At 36.5% G+C, this 18,777-nt stretch overlaps 1 protein-coding gene across 4 annotated transcripts; it reads left to right on the forward strand.

The window, feature by feature from the left end:
* Positions 1-3,801: 3,801 nt before the first annotated feature.
* Positions 3,802-18,777, forward strand: LOC125658031 (arylacetamide deacetylase-like). Of its 4 annotated transcripts, XM_048889072.2 has the most exons (8): positions 3,813-3,959; positions 5,790-5,855; positions 9,178-9,332; positions 9,527-9,634; positions 13,635-13,755; positions 13,961-14,024; positions 14,340-14,461; positions 17,905-18,777. In XM_048889072.2, exons 3-8 carry the CDS (start codon positions 9,186-9,188, stop codon positions 18,543-18,545), a joined length of 1,203 nt encoding a protein of 400 aa, XP_048745029.2. In that variant the 5' UTR covers positions 3,813-3,959; positions 5,790-5,855; positions 9,178-9,185; the 3' UTR covers positions 18,546-18,777. The 4 variants fall into 4 exon arrangements, with proteins under 4 accessions (XP_048745027.2, XP_048745026.2, XP_048745029.2 ...); XM_048889070.2 differs by lacking the exon at positions 5,790-5,855 and having other exon boundaries at positions 3,802-3,959; XM_048889069.2 differs by lacking the exon at positions 5,790-5,855 and having other exon boundaries at positions 3,810-3,959; positions 9,165-9,332.

Raw genomic sequence — 18,777 nt, forward strand, 5'->3', positions numbered from 1 at the left:
ATTCATTCGACCCATTGACTGGAATATTAAATGTGTCTAAAACTGAAGCATGGTTTTGAAGAATTTCGTCTTTTGAAAGGGCAGTTGGAGTATAAGTATGATTACCAAAAGTGGAATTAATACCAAGTTCGTTTAAAATACAGTTGTAATAATGAGCCTTACAAACAAAGACAATGTTGTTACTAGCTTTGTCAGCTGGAACCAAAACATATTCCTCATGTAACCTATCTAATTCTTTTATCACTTCTGGTTTACTAAACACAGAAGGATAAATGGTACGTACTTTTGTTTTCATGTGTCAAATGCGGGATTTTAATATCTCTCTTATGCTTTTAACCCATTCTGACAATGTATCAAGTTCTTCTTTTTCATATTTAGCCCATCGTCTGGCATAATCTTCGACAGAACTCATAATAGAGATGAAGTTCTGTCGCCAATTAAAAGACCGAGGTTCTCTGTATTTAGGACCTTTAAGAATAAGTGATTTGAGGTCCTCATTTTCAACTATATCAACATCACCAGTAATGACATGTCAAGCTGGACTATAGTTGAAAGAAGATGAAGAACACGTTGGTGGATTACGTATAAGATGGTCTACATCTAGGCACTGCAAAGTTTGTTCATAATTAAAAAGTTTGGATGCAATAGTAGAAGTATAGCTGTAGGAAATACAGGATGTAGACTTGAACTTGAAATAAGTTGGAATACACGACTGAACCCTTTTATGACGAAGAATGTTGCTTATGTTGACGACATCTATTCCTTTGTTTGTAAATTTGAGCTTAAGGAACTGACGGCATGATTTGGAAGGAATATCATCCATGGTCCGTGCTGGTTTATAGAGTCTGTGGTAGGCAACATCCATAATCATAGAGTTAAGTCTATATTCAGGTGTTGAAAAATCCAAGTATAGACTAGCCATAGCTTCTTCAAATAACGTATGTAAAACCCTCAATGGAATAGAGTAAAGTTTTGTACGAATATGATGTGGACCCAATTGTCTGTTGACGTGAGGGAAAAGTGAATCAAACGTGACATCATTTATACTTGGTCTTTTATATGAACGATGTCCGTGACTGCGTTTTCGTCTTTGGGTATTTGGGAAAGAGTCCCATCACATTAACGTTATTTCCTTGTGGACTAGTCAAATTTTCCACATCATATACATTATCATTGCATCCATATGGAAATGCAGTGCCTAGGGTCCTGATCCAGTGATCTTCTCGTTGTCTACGAAAAGGGGTGCTTAATGTAGGATTGTTTGTGTGATGGTAAATTTTTTCTAAAATCCTTACCCTCATGGACAAGATGGAGTGGTCCGGTGCATTAAAATGCTTGTAAAGAAGTCGGCTACCACCATTATTAATTTGAAATATGTGCCCCGATATTCTTTTATTAAGTGAACCCTTGGTTTCTCCCACATAAATTAAGCCACACAGATTACACTCAATGGCGTAGACAACGCCAGAAGATTTACAAGTCAGATTATCAAACGCTTTGGTACAGAAACTACGTCCAGTTAAATTACTACTAAATGATTTTTTAGTGATCAGTATATCACAAGTTTTGCAGAACATTTTGAGGTTGAACACATGAGGTCTGAAAAGGAATTATCAAATATATCTCTTAAAGGAACATAACTTGGGTATAAGAATTTTGGTTTCTGTACCAAAGCTGACAATCTGACGATTGTACATACGACAAATCTTTGATATCTCGAAGGATAATCCGAGGGACACCAACCGATCTGTAGGAGCCTGTGTCCCTTATAGACTCCACAGAGTGACACCTTTTTATACTGGGCGACGTGTCAGCCAGTATTGTTTCGTTATTGTGTATATTCATGAAGGAACATATATCGAGCGACAAGTATCCTCGGGGACAGACTGTCCACCAGCAGAGATACAAACTCGATGGTTAAATGCAAGGTGAAGATAACGAACAGTGATCAATCTCATAACTCCTACAAGCAATACAAAATAGATAGTTGGGCAAACACGGACCCCTGGACACACCAGAGGTGGGATCAGGTGCCTAGGAGGAGTAAGCATCCCCAATAGAATTTAGTGAAACTTTGTAGTTAATAAGGATACGCTGTGTAGATGTGCATGTTCCCAGAAAATTCTGATTCAATAATGTTTCTGGGAGTTATGCCCCTATTGAACTTAAAATTTTGAGCCCGTCTGTCCTGTTCTTGCAGTAATGCATAGCATTACCATTCATTATGTGGGGCATTGTCAAGGAATGTTGGAGCGTGGGGTATGAGAGCGGGTGTTGATAAAACGCGAAACGGAAAATATTGTATGCAATAATGTTATGAGGACGTCAGCATTTTTTGCAAAATAAAAGGTTTATCATGAACAAGGAAAGCAGAAATTACAGAGAAAGCGGGATGTCATCCACAGAATCCACTGTTTCATAGTCTTCATACTAATACATATGTATTTCAAAATCATTAACTTACCATGGAAAATATAAAGAAAAAAAATAAGCATACTGAAAAAAACCCTGAATTTTGCAATTCTATATCCAATGAATACCCCCCCCCCCCCCCCCCCCCGCCACTACCCCGAAAACAAAATTGTAAAAGATAAAATAATTCTTTCAAAAATGTTTCCGAATATAGCCTTCTTCAACTGAACTTGCTTTTATTCGTAATTTAGTTCTACATCTGGTATAATACATGTATGTATTTATGTATCACATCAAATATAAAAGCGAACGAGTCCAGTGTGTATAAAAGGTTTGCCTCATTTGGGATGAATTTATGTGAAAGTTTGTTTATTTACCGATATCCTGTGGATTAGTGTTGAACCCGACAGACACAGCGGGAAAGAAAGATTGAAACAGAACCAATGAAAACTAAGGTGAAGTTTACTACCCATAGTTGAAAAAGCTAAAAGACTAACAAGCAATTTCTGCTTGAATGGAATTGAAAGGTCGTCTCATTATTAATCTAAATATTAAAATACAAGTACTGAGTTTAGAAATAAACTGCTAGAAGTCCTCTCTATTTAGGAATGTAGTGCTGCGGTCACAAAGTCTCTGTTAGTTAAAAAATAATGTATCAAACACAAGATGTTTAACTTGTTGACTTAATAAGATCATGAATTATCTCGTTGTTTTATGCATATTACACTCCCTGTACAGACACATACACGGTGTTATGTGCAAATACATACATGTACATCTGCGTTAATGACGTTTTGCCAAGGGGGGGGGGGGGTATATAAACCACGTGTGTTCTTTTCATTCTCTACCCACAGGTGTCACTGCTCGCTAACACCTCTGTCGATGCCGAAATTTCAAAATTCTTGTAAAACGCTTTGTAAATTTTTATACAAACGTTTAACTTACTTAATTCGCTTAATCAATTTATGATGCAAAATTTTAAGAATTCTTTTATCGCTTGTAAACAATATTCAAATTGTTGATCATAATCAAAATGAATCACTTCCCATCGGTTTTTGGCGTTATCTTATCTACATTAATCATTCTAATTCTTAAATTCCGTTCCGTCTTCCCTTCCGTTTTACGTTCCGCGTTCTAGCAACACCCTCCCAGGGCGACCTGCCTGTGACAAGTCAATGGAGCGTAGCGGGAACGATAACTCTGGGTAGAGATTGGTGACAAGTTAGTCAGACGTGCAAAACACATTGTATAACAATTTGGTACAAAGTCGTGTAAGAAAATTTGTGGTTACTCCTTTATGAAAGTATCAAAGGGTGAAAGTATTTCGTATAGTTATTTAAGGTTCTAAATCGTGTACGAAAAATCGTGGTACAACTCCCCTACAGTAGTAAAAGGATGGTTCAAAGTACTTCGTTCTGAGTAGTATGATATCAAGGCAAATTCGCCGCAGTGGACTGTTTATGCTTGAGATTACGATAAATCTTGTTTGCTGGGGTTACCTGTCACAACTGTTAGCAATAAGGGGCAACATTAATCGGCACATCAAGGTAGGGTATGATTTTATTATCCAAATACATTGCTGATTTAGCACATATCCAGTATTCAATACTATCTAAAACATGCTCAACATAAGCGTTTGGTTGTAACGTTCTTGCAGATATAAGATGAATATAATTGTTGAGGTGAAAAGTGTTGAGGGGAAACAGTAAAAATAATGACATTATTTGTATTGTTGGGTTGCTGGAGGTAAAAACCATGATTGCTTGTCTCGTGATTAAATTCAGTTTAAAACAAGAGTAAATTGGGGCTGAAATCGAATTCTTCTCACTTATAGAAATTATGGAGTTTATTGTTTGTATATCACAACACTACATCTGACTGTGAATTTTGTCATGAAAAATAATATAGTTGAGTTTTCTTATTAATATAATATGACGAATGAGCAGTGAGTTCAAAAATTAATTTTTAAATATTGATAAGTTTCCTATCTGTGACTAGATTTGATGTTAGGGTCACATGAAGTTTCTAACCGTGACTGGCCTCTCGCTACTCCATTTGTAAACAAATATAAGTTTAAACTTCACGTTATAAGATAACAAGTCATAGATGTACAGATTTTTCTGAACAATACTGAATTTACGAAGGTCAGACATAATATTGATTAATGAAATTAACATTTTGAATGCCATCTTTTTCTATGTAAAATATATTGTACATCTGTAATTTTAGTGGATCAGCATACTGAAATACCATTTTGCATTGTGCGATTAGCTGTTGGTCTGATCCCCTATCATGGTTTATATATTTTTCATAATTTTCAATAAATGACATTTTTCATCTCTACATTAAGTGTTTATTATGCCCCCTTTCAAAGACAAGGGCCGGCATATTGCTTTACACCTGTCGGTCGGTTGATATGTTAGTCTGTCGGTAGACCACATGTTGTCCGCTCAATATCTTGAGAAACATTCACTTAATCATAATGATACATGTATTTCATATGTGGGTTAGTTATGAGTAGAAGAGGATCCCTATCGATTTTCAGGTCAAAAGGTCAAAGTCAAGATTCGATCCACTCTGGACATAGGAAAACACTGTCCGCTCAATATCTTGAAGACCGTTTGCTTGACAGCAGACATCAAACTTGGTACACTGGTACATCAAAATTACTAGATGACCCCTATTGATTTTATGATCACATGGTCAAAGGTGAAACTGGACATAAAAATGTACTGTCCATTCAATATCTGGAGAACCATTTGGTTGACAGACATCAAACTTGTTACACTGGTACATCCTAAGGAGTATATGACCCCTATTGATTTTTAGGTCACAGGATCAAGGGTCAAACTGGACATAGGAATATACTATCCACTCAATATCTTGAGAATCTTTTGCTTGCCAGACATCAAACTTGGTACACTGGTACATCATAAGTAGTAGATCACCCTATTATCACCCTATTGATTTTTAGGTCACCTGGTAAAAGGTCAAACTGGACATAGGAATATACTATCCGCTCATTATCTTGAGAATCTTTTGCTTGACAGATATCAAACTTGGTACACTGGAACATCATAAGGAGTAGATCACTCCTATGAAATTTGGGTTCACATGGTCACGGGTCAAATTGGACATAGTGATATATTGTCTCATATTTTAAGAATCATTTGCTTGTTTGAAATTGTTTGGCACTACTATAAATTAAATGATGCATGTGTATAACCCTTTTCAATTTGGTTCCATGGGGGCATACATATTTTAGACATTTCTTGTTTAATTGGGCTCCAGTGAGATAATGAAGAAACATAAGAGACATTTTGAACAAATGTTTTTCATTTAGTGTAACAACGTAATTTCCAAAGAAAATTTTGAAGTTTCAGGGAATAATTTCTCAAAGGAAAGGTGGATACTACCAGACGCCATCAGTTTACTTGTGTCATGTGGGTAGAGATTTAAAACTAATTATTGGTTTTAGTGTTCTGTCATATTCAATTATAAAAAAAAAACAAAAATATAATTTATAAAGTAGGGCAGAAAATTTACATTTTTTAGTCAATTGGTTGATTTGCTAATTTTCACCATTGTAGAATATGTTCCTCAACAGCAAGTAATATATTAGATTTATCTATGTATTTCTCTATGTCGCGTTTATTGACTAGTGAGAATAAATTGAATTGGATAGCAATGCATGCCTTCTAAACTCATGCTACAGGGGCTAAGTCCATTTTGGGCCCAAACTCTGTGATACCATAAATGTAGAAAGGGGTCAAACTCTGACCCAGATAAAAAAAAACTAACCACTCGCTTCAAATGCCTAAAAAATCTTATACTAGGTACGCTCTGCGTAATTTGTTGTTTTACTTGTATGAATTAAAGTTTTTATGACAGCAGAGAAATTCAGATTAGTGTGGAAGATTTCGGACCTGTCAATTAAAATTTCACATCATTTATATGCTACTTACTTCCTCATACTTTAATAAAGTTTTTCATGTAGACATTACACGACTTATTTTTTCCTCAGCAGCATCAACTGTTGACAAGATATGCCATTTTAATGAAAGCACTAAATACCCGATATACTTAAATCTCAAATACCTTAAAATTTATCAAAACATTATTCTTGTGATATTGCACCTAGAGAAGGAAATTGAACCTTTTTTCTTCTTCTTTTTTTTTTGGTTTTTTTTTTTTTTTTTTGGTTTTTTTTTTTTTTTGGTTTTTTTTTTTTTTTGCTTTCTTAATTTTTTGTTTTTGTTTATTTTATTTCATTTAGATTATTTTTACCCATTTTCCCCTTCTTTAAAGTTTTAGGTATTTCGGATCTTTAGTGCGTTTCTCAAAATGGCAGTTAGAGTCAGGAGTTGATGTTTCGTAAAATAAGCGACCCAGATACGACGTACACGGAGAATTTTATCAAAGTATGAGGATATAATTGATGTGAAATTTTAATTGACCGGTCCGAAATCTTCCACACTAGTCTGAATTTCGCTGCTGTCATAGGCGAGAAACGACTCCGTGACCTGGACCGGTAAATGTCCTAGTAAAAATGAACAAGTGAAATCGAGAGAACGATGACGTATATCTCTGTTATTTTAGGAACCTGTGGCTTGTTTGGCATGCATGTAGTTAAAACATTAATATATGCAAGTAAAACGACAAATTACGCAGAGCGTACCTAGTTTAATAATTTTTAGGCATTTCAAGCAAGTGTTTAGTTTTTATACGCCCGTCATTAGACGTATTATGTTATGGCGCTGTCCGTGCATCTGGCTGGCTGTCCGTCCGGGGTCATGTTTTCCGGACTTTTTTCCGTAACGAATGCATGTACAACTTTGAAATTCGGTCACAATATCTCCCTCAAGAATTGTAAGAGTGAGTTTGCATTTCAGCTGGATTGGTCCATCCTTGACCTACTTTGGGACTATAAGTAGGTCAAACAATTTTCCGGACCTTTTTTCGTTACAGATACAGATATTGCCCTGAAATTTACACATAAGCTTCCTTTCAGAGGAATACAAGTTCAGTTTGCATTTCAACTGGATTGGTCCATCCTTGACTTACTTTTGAACTAGAAATAGGTCAAACAGTTTTCCGGCCTTTTTTCCATTACGGATACAGATATTGCCCTGATAATTAATCAAAGCCTTCCTCACATAGGAATACATGTTCAATTTGCATTTCAGCTGGATTGGTCCATCCTTTGACCTACTTTTAGGGGAAAATAGGTCAAACAGTTTTCCGAACTTTTCTTCATTACGGATTCAGTTATTTCCCTGATATTTAGTCAAAGGATTTCTCTTAAAGGAATACAAGTTCAGTATTTATTTCAGCTGGATTGGTCCATCCTTGACCTACTTTTTGGGAAAAATAGGTCAAATAGTTTTCCAGGCAGTTTTTCATTATGGATACAGATGTTGCGCTGAAATTCAGTCAAAGTTTTCCTCTTGGAAGAATACAAGTTCAGTTTGCATTTCAGATGGATTGGTCCATCCTTGACCTATCTTTGAGCTAAAAATAGGTCAAACAGTTTCCCGGGCTTTTTTTCATTACGGATACAGATATTGTCCTGATATTTATTTAAAGGATTCCTTTGAGAGGAATACAAACTCAGTTTGTATTTCAGCTGGATTGGTCCATCCTTGACCTACTTTTTGGGGGAAAATAGGTCAAACAGTTTTGCGAGCCTTTTTCCATTACGGATACAGATATTGCCCTGATATTAGTCAAAGGCGTTCTCTCAGAGGAATGCAAGTTCAGTTTGTATTTCAGCTGGATTGGTCCATCCTTGACCTACTTTTGGACTAAAAATAGGTCAGACAGTTTTCTAGGATTTTTTTTTATTACAGATACAGATATTGCACTGATATTTAGTTAAAGGCTTCCTCTCAGAGGAATACAAGTTCAGTTTGCATTTCAGCTGGATTGGCGCACTATGACCTACAGTACTTTAGGGTTAAAAGTAGGTCAAACAGTTTTCCAGGTTTTTTTGGGGGGTGTGGTCACAGGTATTGCTCTGAAATTTAGTCACAACCTCCCTTTCAGAGAAATACATAATCAGTTCACATTTCAACTCAATTGGTGCACCATGACCAACTAACTTCAGGACTAAAAGTAGATCAAATGGTTCCCTATACTTTTTATCATCATAGATAGATATTGCACCAACATTTTGTCACAACCTCACTCTCAGAGAAATACATAATCAGTTCACATATCAGATGGATTGGTGTACCATGACCCACTTTACGGCTTTTCTATTCAGAATGTGTGTTGTATCAATTCAGAGTGCACAATATGCTTCCAGGTTGAATTTCACTGTCCGACGGGCGTATATTGCACCGTTTGTTGAATTTCACTGTCCGACGAGCGTATATTGTACCGTTTGTTGAATTTCACTGTCCGACGAGCGTATATTGTACCGTTTGTTGAATTTCACTGTTCGAAGGGCGTATATTGTACCGTTTGTTGAATTTCACTGTCCGACGGGCGTACATGTATATTGTACCGTTTGTTGAATTTCACTGTCCGACGGGCGTACATGTATATTGTACCGTTTGCAGTACTCTTGTTTATCTGTGTCAGAGTTAGACCCCTTTCTATATTTATGGTATCACAGAGTTCAGGCCAAAAACGGGCTTATAGTCCCTGTGACCCATGCGGTACAGGTAACTGTTGGCCACCCATGTGTTTAGGAAATATGTTTTATCATCTGTCGAATTATGTCAGACAGTATTAGTTAAAAGTTGTAGCTGACTTTTGAAGATTGTGTCATGGACAACAGACTAGGGGTCCTAATGGTTTGGCTGATAGTTGGCATCTTCCTGGCTTTGTATCTTCACACACCATTCCCAGAGAATGCCAGACATCCTATCAAGCAGAAGTTTTCTAGAGCAATGGTCAGGGTTATGTATGACATTGTAAGTAACTAATTTGAAACAGTCAAATAACAATCAGTGCATGTATCCTGTTATAAGTATTTTACTCATTTAGTAAATTTGATAAAAATCACATCAAATACATTGACAAGTATAGACTATTAATTATTGAATTTCATTTGACTGTCATTGCACGGTATATCTTGTAGTGAATGTGCTACCCGTATATTGTATAGGGCTCAATTGGAAACAGTCTTGGCTTGGGATCCGAAGTCAACGTAACTAGACGTCTTTCTGAACTGAACTCGGTACTATCACGCGAAGCGGATGACGGAACATTGCAGGTACACGGTTAAAAATATCACTCCAATGGACTACCGTATTACTTATCACAATTATCGCGATGTACCCCCTCTCTGTCCCTTTGTAACTCAAATAACACCTAATGTGTTTAATCAATCAGAACTTTTAATGTGTTTAATCAATCAGAACTTTTAATGTGTGTAATCATTCAGAATTTTTAATATGTTTAATCATTCAGAACTTTTAATGTGTTTAATCATTCAGAACTTTTAATGTGTGTAATCATTCAGAACTTTTAATGTGTTTAATCATTCAGAACTTTTAATGTGTGTAATCATTCAGAACTTTTTTAAAATGTGTGTAATCATTCAGAACTTTTATACGGGTACTGAAAATCTGCATCCTCTAATGTTTGGACAGATGTAATGAATTGGAGGGGGGACTGGTAACTTTAGATTACATTATTTGTGTAATTTGTAACTGCATCCCTTCTTTCTCCTCCCCCCCCCCTCTCTCTCTCTCTCTCTCTCTCTCTCTCTCTCTCTCTCTCTCTCTCTCTCTCTCTCTCTTATAACGGTTGCGTATACGAATATATATAATGTCGTGGGGATCCGGGTTAGAATAGGTCCTCAGTACCCCCTTGCTTGTCGTAAGAGGCGACTAAATGGGGTGGTCCTTCGGATGAGATCGGGGAAAATCTGGGCCCCGTGCCGCAGCAGGTGTGGCACGATAAAGATCCATCCTGCTCAAAGACCGTAAATGCTGAGCATAGGCCTAAATTTTGCAGCCCTTCAACAGCAATGATGATGTCTTCATATGAGTGAAAAATTGTCGAGTGGAACGTTAAACAATATACAATCAATCTAAATCTCTACTGCCGACATTTTCGTATCTACTACGGAGAGATGATAATTGGGAAACTTTCAATGAAATTTGTTCATTAGTTTCTGTGTTGGTCAGAAAGTCAACTATTTTCTAGGATAACTCCTGCGTCCATGACTGCAGCCCTAGCCCCATGGTTTCTGTTCAAATATCAGCTTTAAAGGGACTGATTCACGATTTTCGCAAAAATTTTGTTTTTCTCTTTTAATGATTAAAATCTACTGTCTAATGTGTTTGAAAGATTTCACATAAGAATTAAGGTTATACGTTATCACAGAAGCTCATTTTAGAGAGTTTATTATTTGTTCTGTAAACAAAGATTGCGGTATGCTATTGTTTACGAAATTTTCAAAAGAAATGGATATCGATCTAGGTTTATCATATCTTTCACATTTCAAACATTTTTGGGGTAGAATGTGTCATCTAAAAGTCAAAATTTGTGACAATGCAAAATTAAGATGCTTTATACTACAGAATCAATATTTCACTTGTTTGTTTGTTTACGTAAAATGACTCGAGTCTTTGTTTACATAACAGTCTTAAAGTTAAAACATTGCTTTTATTCTTTCATTCAGAAGGTCAAAATTTTGGCTGTCAACATTAAATGAGTTATATTTTTAATGTTTAACATCAAAAATGAAAAATATCTGTATAAAAAATCGTGAACCAGTCCCTTTAAAGTCTATACTTTTAACAGTTTTTATTGCATCATATTCAAAAATAGGAATCCGTTTAGACAGGAAAAAAAATGAATTGATCATTCAACATTGTTATTGTTGTCGTGTTGAAGACCACAATTAAAGAATCCATCACTATTTTAGGTCTTATGATAGCTGCATAACTGTAGGTCTCTGGGGGAAATTGGGATAACCCAGGGAGATACATAACATTTTGAGGCGGCAATGCAAGAAATAAAAACTGCGCCATAATCTGAAAGATCCCCAGCCCATTGGTCTGTCCCGATTTCCCTCCAGAGATTTACATTCCTGCAGCTGTATTATCGCCGAGCAGGGTAGAAAATGTATGTACCATATTCTTCGAATTTGTGATAATCTGTCACTGAATATTGTAACAAAACTTCATGTATTTGATACTTATGTTTCAAGTGTTTTGAATTATGGTAGTGAAATTTGGGGTTTTAACCCAGGTAACGATGTTGAAAAGGTACATGTGGACTTTTGTAAGCGAATTTTACATGTAAAGAAGAGCACTCCAAATTATATGGTTTACGGGGAACTTGGTCGTGTGCCAATGTATAATTTACGTATGATAAAAATTGATAAATATTGGTTGAAAGTTATCAAAACCGACAATTGTATTCTTCAATCTATATATTTTGACATGTTGATTTGCAATCACAAGAACTGTAATTGGCGCTGCCAAGTTAAGCATTTATTATTATCGAAAGGATTTGGTGATGTATGGTTTAACCACTATGTTAATAATGAAGTTTTATTTCTAGAATGTCTCAAACAGCGTTTAACTGACAACTTCATGCAGTCACGAGATGAATTTTTTGATAATTCACCCAAATGTATTCTGTATAGACACCTTATTGATAATGTTACCATTCAATTTTACTTGACAAAATCTATTCCGGAAAATCTTATTAATCTTTTAACAAAATTTATATTGTGTGCTCACCAGCTTAGAATTGAACAAGGTAGATATAATATAATGGCACAGCAAGACAAGATCGATTGTATGGATTTTGTAATTTGAACGAAGTTGAGGACGAGTATCATTTTATTTCAATATGTCCTTTGTACAAAAACCTCAGATCTGCATATATAAAAAAGTATTATTGGTCGCATGCTTCTATGTTTAAACTGGTACAATTGATGTCAATTCATAATAGAAAACAAATCTGTAATCTGGGTAAATTTTTAAAAAGTGCTTTACTCTTACGATCTAGCCAAACTATCGTCTAATGTATATGCTGGTTTTTGTTGGTATCTTTTTTATGTAAACTTGACTTATAACTCTCTTCATGTATGTCCATCCTCTAATATTCACTTCACTTTTCATACTGTATACATCTTTTTTGTTTATACTTTGTAATTGAATATGTATTATGCTGATGAGCCGTAAAGCCAATAAACAATACAATACATTCCTGCAGCTAGTGTACAACTATTCTCTTTAGAGAAGTCGAGAGGCATAGCCTTCATCGACTTCTCTTCGCAAGCATTCATATTTTGATTCTGGAAAACGTGTAAATGCCGGAGTCGGTGACGGTTTCAGCTTCGACCAACGTTTCGACTCAGATGTGCCTGGATTTACGCAATAGACAACTTGTTTTCAAACATTTAGCAGTAATGCACAAAACTGTCACAAGGAAATCAACACTTACTTGCTTTTAATCCATTTTCAATATGTCCCCTGTCCCGGGTTTACGTTAACTGGTCTTGGGAGCTGTCACAATAGGGGACCAGTTAAGAGAAAGCAGGCTGACGTAAACAGAGTTGTGATTTAAACCCGGGACAGGGGCATGTTGAAAATGGATTAAAAGCAAGTAAGTTTTGATTTCCTTGTGTCGGTCTTGTGTACTGCTATTAAATGTTTGAAAACAAGTTGTCTATTGCGTAAATCCAGGCACATCTGAGTCGAAACGTCGGTCGAAGCTGAAACCGTCACCGACTCCGGCATTTACACGTTTTCCAGAATCAAAACATGAATGCTTGCGAAGAGAAGTCGATGAAGGCTATGCCTCTCGACTTCTCTAAAGAGAATAGTGTACAACTGCCTCTATTTACCCCGTTTTGCATATTAACAATGTACATACAAAAAGCTCCCGTGGCCGAGTCGTTAGAGCGTCGCTCTCAAAATCACACGGCCTCTCACATCTGTCGGCGCGGGTTCGAATCCCGCTCGCGCCGGTAAGTGATAAAGTTTCCCAGTTTACTTTCGGAAGGTCGGTGGTCTCTTCCCAGGTACATTGTATCTGGGTTCTCTTTTCCATCAATAATAACTGGGCGCCACCAGATAACTGAAAAATTGTTGAGTGTGGCGGAAAACAAGCAAACAATCAGTCGATTGAGAGAAAATTTACAGAAAGCACACGGCAACATTTCTCTACGACTCAAGAAACGCTATTATTTTATATGAAGACTTTTTAAATGTATAATTTGAGGGGAATATAAAATATTATTATTGCAGGTCCGAGATGAGATTTTTGACGGAGTTCACGTCAGGTTGTATATACCCAACAGTCTCCCCGAGGAGCCCTCACCAGCACTGATCAATATTCACGGTGGAGGATGGGCGTATCTAGACGTAGGTGAGATGGATGTTTTTGGAAGAAGGAATTACACTACGAATCGAATGCATGCTACATGCATTTCCTTTCCATACTCTCTGTCTACGGATTTTTATTTTCTATATCATACAGATAGCTACGGGTTTTAATATATTGTTGTTTTCTATATTATACAGATAATTGCGGATTTTAATATATAAATGGTTTTGTTTTTTATATCATACAGACAGCTACGATGCATTCTGCCGACGAGTTGCTAAGCATGCTCATCTTGTTGTGGTGTCAATAGAGTACGTTTTTATTTCGCACAGTAGTAAAATGTATTTCTCATAAATTGCTTATCAGTATGTCAGTTTTATTTAACGAAGAGATTTTGTTTTAAATTTTATCTTTTTTTCAACTTTTTAAACCCTTGCTGACAGATGAATGGTTAAAACAGTTAGTATCAGTTTCTTTTAGCCCTTGGCGTTGAAAGTGAAACTCGCAGGTTTTTCGTATGATACCTTAAAAATTGAGGTCCCACATCACTGTAGGCATTGGTACAGTATCCTAGGCGCTTAGCATGGGTCATAATTTGTGGCACTTTATCTAAATTTCAAATTCAGGTACCGGCGCGCTCCAGAATACCCATTTCCCGTCCCACTGGATGACTGTGTAACAGCTGTAAAGTATTTCATGACAAATGCAGAGAAATACAAAGTGGATGCAAAAAGAATTGGTTTGACAGGTATGTGTAAATCAAGGAAGTAATTATTACTTAGGCAAGATAAATATCACATGTAGGTCATTTTGAATGACATCGATTTTTCCCCCTGGATACCAAGATTGGAACAGGAATAACACTTTTCATTTTCTTTGAAATAGCACCCGATCCTGTATTTAATGGGAGAATGTGAGCTATCATTCCAGAAAATAAAACATGTGTAATGGTAACGATAAGTTGTCATTCTCAAAGCATTCAGATTGATTGATTCTTGTTTAACGTCTCTCGAGAGTTTTTCACTCATATGGAGACGTCACCATTACCGGGGAAGGGCTTTAAATTTAGGCCTTTGCTCGGCGCTTACGGCCATTGAGCAGTGAGGGTTCTTTAGCGTGCCACACCTACTGTGACACGGGACATCCGTTTTAAGGTCATCTCCGAAGACCCGTGACATTCACACCTGATACCGAGCGTTTGGCAATGGAACTGTCACTACCTGTTTTAACGACTTAGGTCTGTCACGGCCGGGATTCGAACCCCGACCTTTCGCATTCAGAGTTTGCAGAAGCGGTAACATATCCAATAAGCTTGCATATGAGATAAATAGAGCACTCGCTTTGCGACCGGAAGGCCCCGAGTTCCATTCTTGATTCTGGTGCCGACGTTGAAAATATACATGTAGGTAGTGTCTGTTCCTTCGCTCAATATTAGAAGGGAAAGTAATGTATTTTTCGGATCGAAACCCGAGCAAAGATTTTAAGCTTGATAACAAACGTACCACTCGACATAGAACATTCACTACCACCGTTATTGCAAAGATCAAAGGAATGTCGCGATCATTATTCTGCGATATACCTTCATACGTAATAACTGATTATGAGGAAATTGATACACAGTCACTCACATCTCGCTTGCACACTAAAAAATCTATGGATTTGACTGAAATGTAAATACCGCCATGTACATGTCGATTTCACGTCGTTGGTCTGACTTGACGATGTATATTGCGTTGAACATCTGTTAGAAATCTAGTCCGAGATCGATACACATGTAAACAAACATGGTGGTGCGCAGACAGGTTGACCCCCTTCAACATATAATACTAAATACTTGAACTGTGTTTTATCGTAATTTGATTATGATTAAACATTACCTCATCAAGGACAACTTCCAATTATGTTAGGACATCGAGTGATTCAGGTCATGATAGGTCACCGAGTGATTCAGGTCATGATAGGTCACCGAGTGATTCAGGTCATGATAGGTCACTGAGTGATTCAGGTTACCTAAAATCATTTTGGATAACTTTAAATACAGAAAGAATTGGAAGTTCAAGAAATTTCCAATACACTTGTATTTCCAGGGATTCGCTGTATTAATTTGACAAGATTAAATGCTCCCTTTTGATATCTTTAGGTAAATTAAACCTTCCTGCAATACACAGTTGTCCTTTTGACTATTAATTTGTAATAAAAATAGTACACTTATTGAAACCCTTCAATGTGTAGTGTATAAAGGTTCTCTAATTAATCCAACTCCTGGTAAACACGAAAATTTCCAGATGAGGTTGATACAGATTTATATAAAAGAGACTTGTTTGATAGGTCATTGGCCTTGCCATTCAGCACAGGAGAACACATTGAACTTTACTACAACACAAAAGTATCTCCAACATGAATTATTTTTCATACATACATGACTATAAAAAAACCCACCACGAGTTGTAGTATGACATTTTTCACCCCCAGTTTAATCATGATAGTTTAGATGAATCTACATTTTGCGCATCACTATATACATGTAAAATATGAAAAATAGCATGTTGTCAAGAACATGTGTATTCGTAACATGCAAAGTTGTATGTTCATTCTACGATTCGATACATTTTCAAACCATTAATTATATTTCCTTGCTCTGCCCCATTTTCTTTTACAATATATAACATTTACAGTGACATGCACACCAAGGAATGAAAGTAATTTCCACTCATTTTATACGATCTAAAGTACGTTGGGGCCGTTTCAGCTTCATAGAATCTGCGAGGCGACTTATAAAAGAGCGTAAATTGTCCCAAATTACTGTATATCGTATAAAATAAATAGAACAATTACTTTCATTCCTTATACAATGATCCCGTGGGGATCTGGGTTAAAATAGTTCCTCAGTACCCCCTTGTTTAGCGTAAGAGGCGACTAAATGGGGCGGTCCTTCGGATGAGACCGCAAAAACCGAGGCCCCGTGTCACAACAGGTGTGGTACGATAAAGATCATCCCTGCTCAAAGGCCGTAAGCGCCGAACATAGGCCAAAATTTTGCAGCCCTTCACCTGCAATGGTGACGTCTCCATACGAGTGAAAAATTCTCAAGAGGGACGTTAAACAATATACTATCAACCTTATGCAATAATTTTGTATAAAAGAAATTGATGGCGTTTTATGAATAATTTTGAAGTAAATATGAATTTTATTTGACGCGGAGCAATATTGCTTTCACACAAAATGTAAATAGCAATAGGCAATCCTCGGATAATTCCGCTACGCTTCACACAAACCTCGGATGTGATTGGTGTAGGAATATGCACCGATTTGTTACATTTCTTTGCCAGATCTACCTGCAGCTGTTCAGTCTTTTTCAACATCACATTTAAAGTTTACAGATGCACTACAGTTTGCAAAGGATTGTTTTTACATACCCTTTAATTTAGAAGACAAGAAAATCTAGACACTTAAATCCTTTCAACTACTTCCATGCTTTCCATTTTGAGAACTATTTTGTTTTGATCACGTGGATGTTAATGTGGTAGTGTGAGTGATATGGCATTCCTACTAGCTCTGACTAGTGGGTTAACCCTTTAGCTCGATTGGTAGAGTGCTGGACTTCAGTGCCAGAGACCCGGGTTCAAATCCCATCAGAGGCATAAAATGTCTCTGTTACATTAAAACCCAATATGGTGACAATCCGATTACGCCCGAGGTTAGTGTGTAAGGTACGAGCCACGGAAGGAGCTCCGAGTGTGGAAACAAAGGAGCCAAACGCATCCTAGATCGACATATGGCACGACTAAACGGCAACTCAGATTGTACGATATGAAGATATATTGAAAAAATATCAAATAAACAAATCTGACTGCGATTTACAAGTGAAATTGAATAATTATTTCGTTTTCAAATAAAAACTACCAGTATTATTGTGTACCATTAGTTTTAATCATTCACATATATATATATATATCACAGAAAATTTCACTTCATTTTATTTGGATACCCATGTTCAGTTCAACCCTGGTTAGGGGCGGAAGTGGGTATTCAAATAAAAGTGAAATTTCTTGTGCTTTAATATCAAATATTTCTTCACTTAGGGCAGTTATGTATATTTAAGAGTTCATTGCTATTTCCGTGCCTCATATATATATATATAGAGAGAGAGAGAGAGAACAATTACATATATAACACTTTATGCAATTACAGGGGATAGTGCTGGTGGAAATTTAGCCATGGCAACTGCCCTGAGGCTGATAAAAGAAGATACTCCGAAGCTGAAACTCCTTAGTCTTATGTACCCTACCCTGCAGTCTTTCGATCTAAACCTGCCTTCTTACCTAGAGCATCCAAATCGTCGAAGCACATCTTTCTGTATGAAGGATACCCTTATTCACTGTATGCAACTGTATGCCTTTGGTCATGAACCGTTAACCTCTGCAATGGTAGGAAACGCCCACATATCCCAAGAAGACAGAGAAAAATATTCAAAGTTTATTGATGTTAAAATGCTACCATCTGAATATCAGAAGACGTACGTATCTACACAGCCGTCGATGAAAACTCAGACAGATATTGACACCAGTGTCTTTTTGGATCCTTACTTCTCTCCACTATTAGCGAGCGATAATGATCTCCGAAAGTTGCCTAAAATCTACCTTATGACGGCGGACATCGACGCTCTTCGAGATGACGGATTTCTTCTCGCTAAGAGAATGAAATCTCTGGGTCTAGATATAGACCATGAACACATGGTAGGACTAGAACATGGCTTTGTTTTATTCTTTTATTACGAGAGTTCCCTGGAATATATAGAAAATTACTCAACATATATCAAAAACAATTTGTAGCGGAAAACAACCAAAATGAAGTTTCTTATATTACATCAATGGGTTACAATACTCATTATAAATAAAATGTGTTAAACACACACATATATATATATATATATATATATATATATCCACATGTAGTTTGCAGTTCATGTTGTAAACTTTCTTTTTTGAAATTTCATTCTTTATAAACTGTCTTGCTGTTATGCCCTCTGGGCCCAAAATTGGAATAAAACTTATCTTATCTTAT

Source organism: Ostrea edulis, chromosome 9, assembly GCF_947568905.1.
Source record: "Ostrea edulis chromosome 9, xbOstEdul1.1, whole genome shotgun sequence".
In the NCBI taxonomy this organism is placed as follows: domain Eukaryota; kingdom Metazoa; phylum Mollusca; class Bivalvia; order Ostreida; family Ostreidae; genus Ostrea; species Ostrea edulis.

What these genes read in the sequence shown, in the direction of transcription:
- LOC125658031 (XM_048889069.2), top strand. Translation starts at nt 3,837, where the DNA reads ATGATATCAAGGCAAATTCGCCGCAGTGGACTGTTTATGCTTGAGATT. An exon ending in ACATTAATCGGCACATCAAG is followed by an intron (nt 3,960 to 9,164) that starts GTAGGGTATGAT and finishes TAAAAGTTGTAG; the next exon opens with CTGACTTTTGAAGATTGTGT. An exon ending in TCAGGGTTATGTATGACATT is followed by an intron (nt 9,333 to 9,526) that starts GTAAGTAACTAA and finishes TATATTGTATAG; the next exon opens with GGCTCAATTGGAAACAGTCT.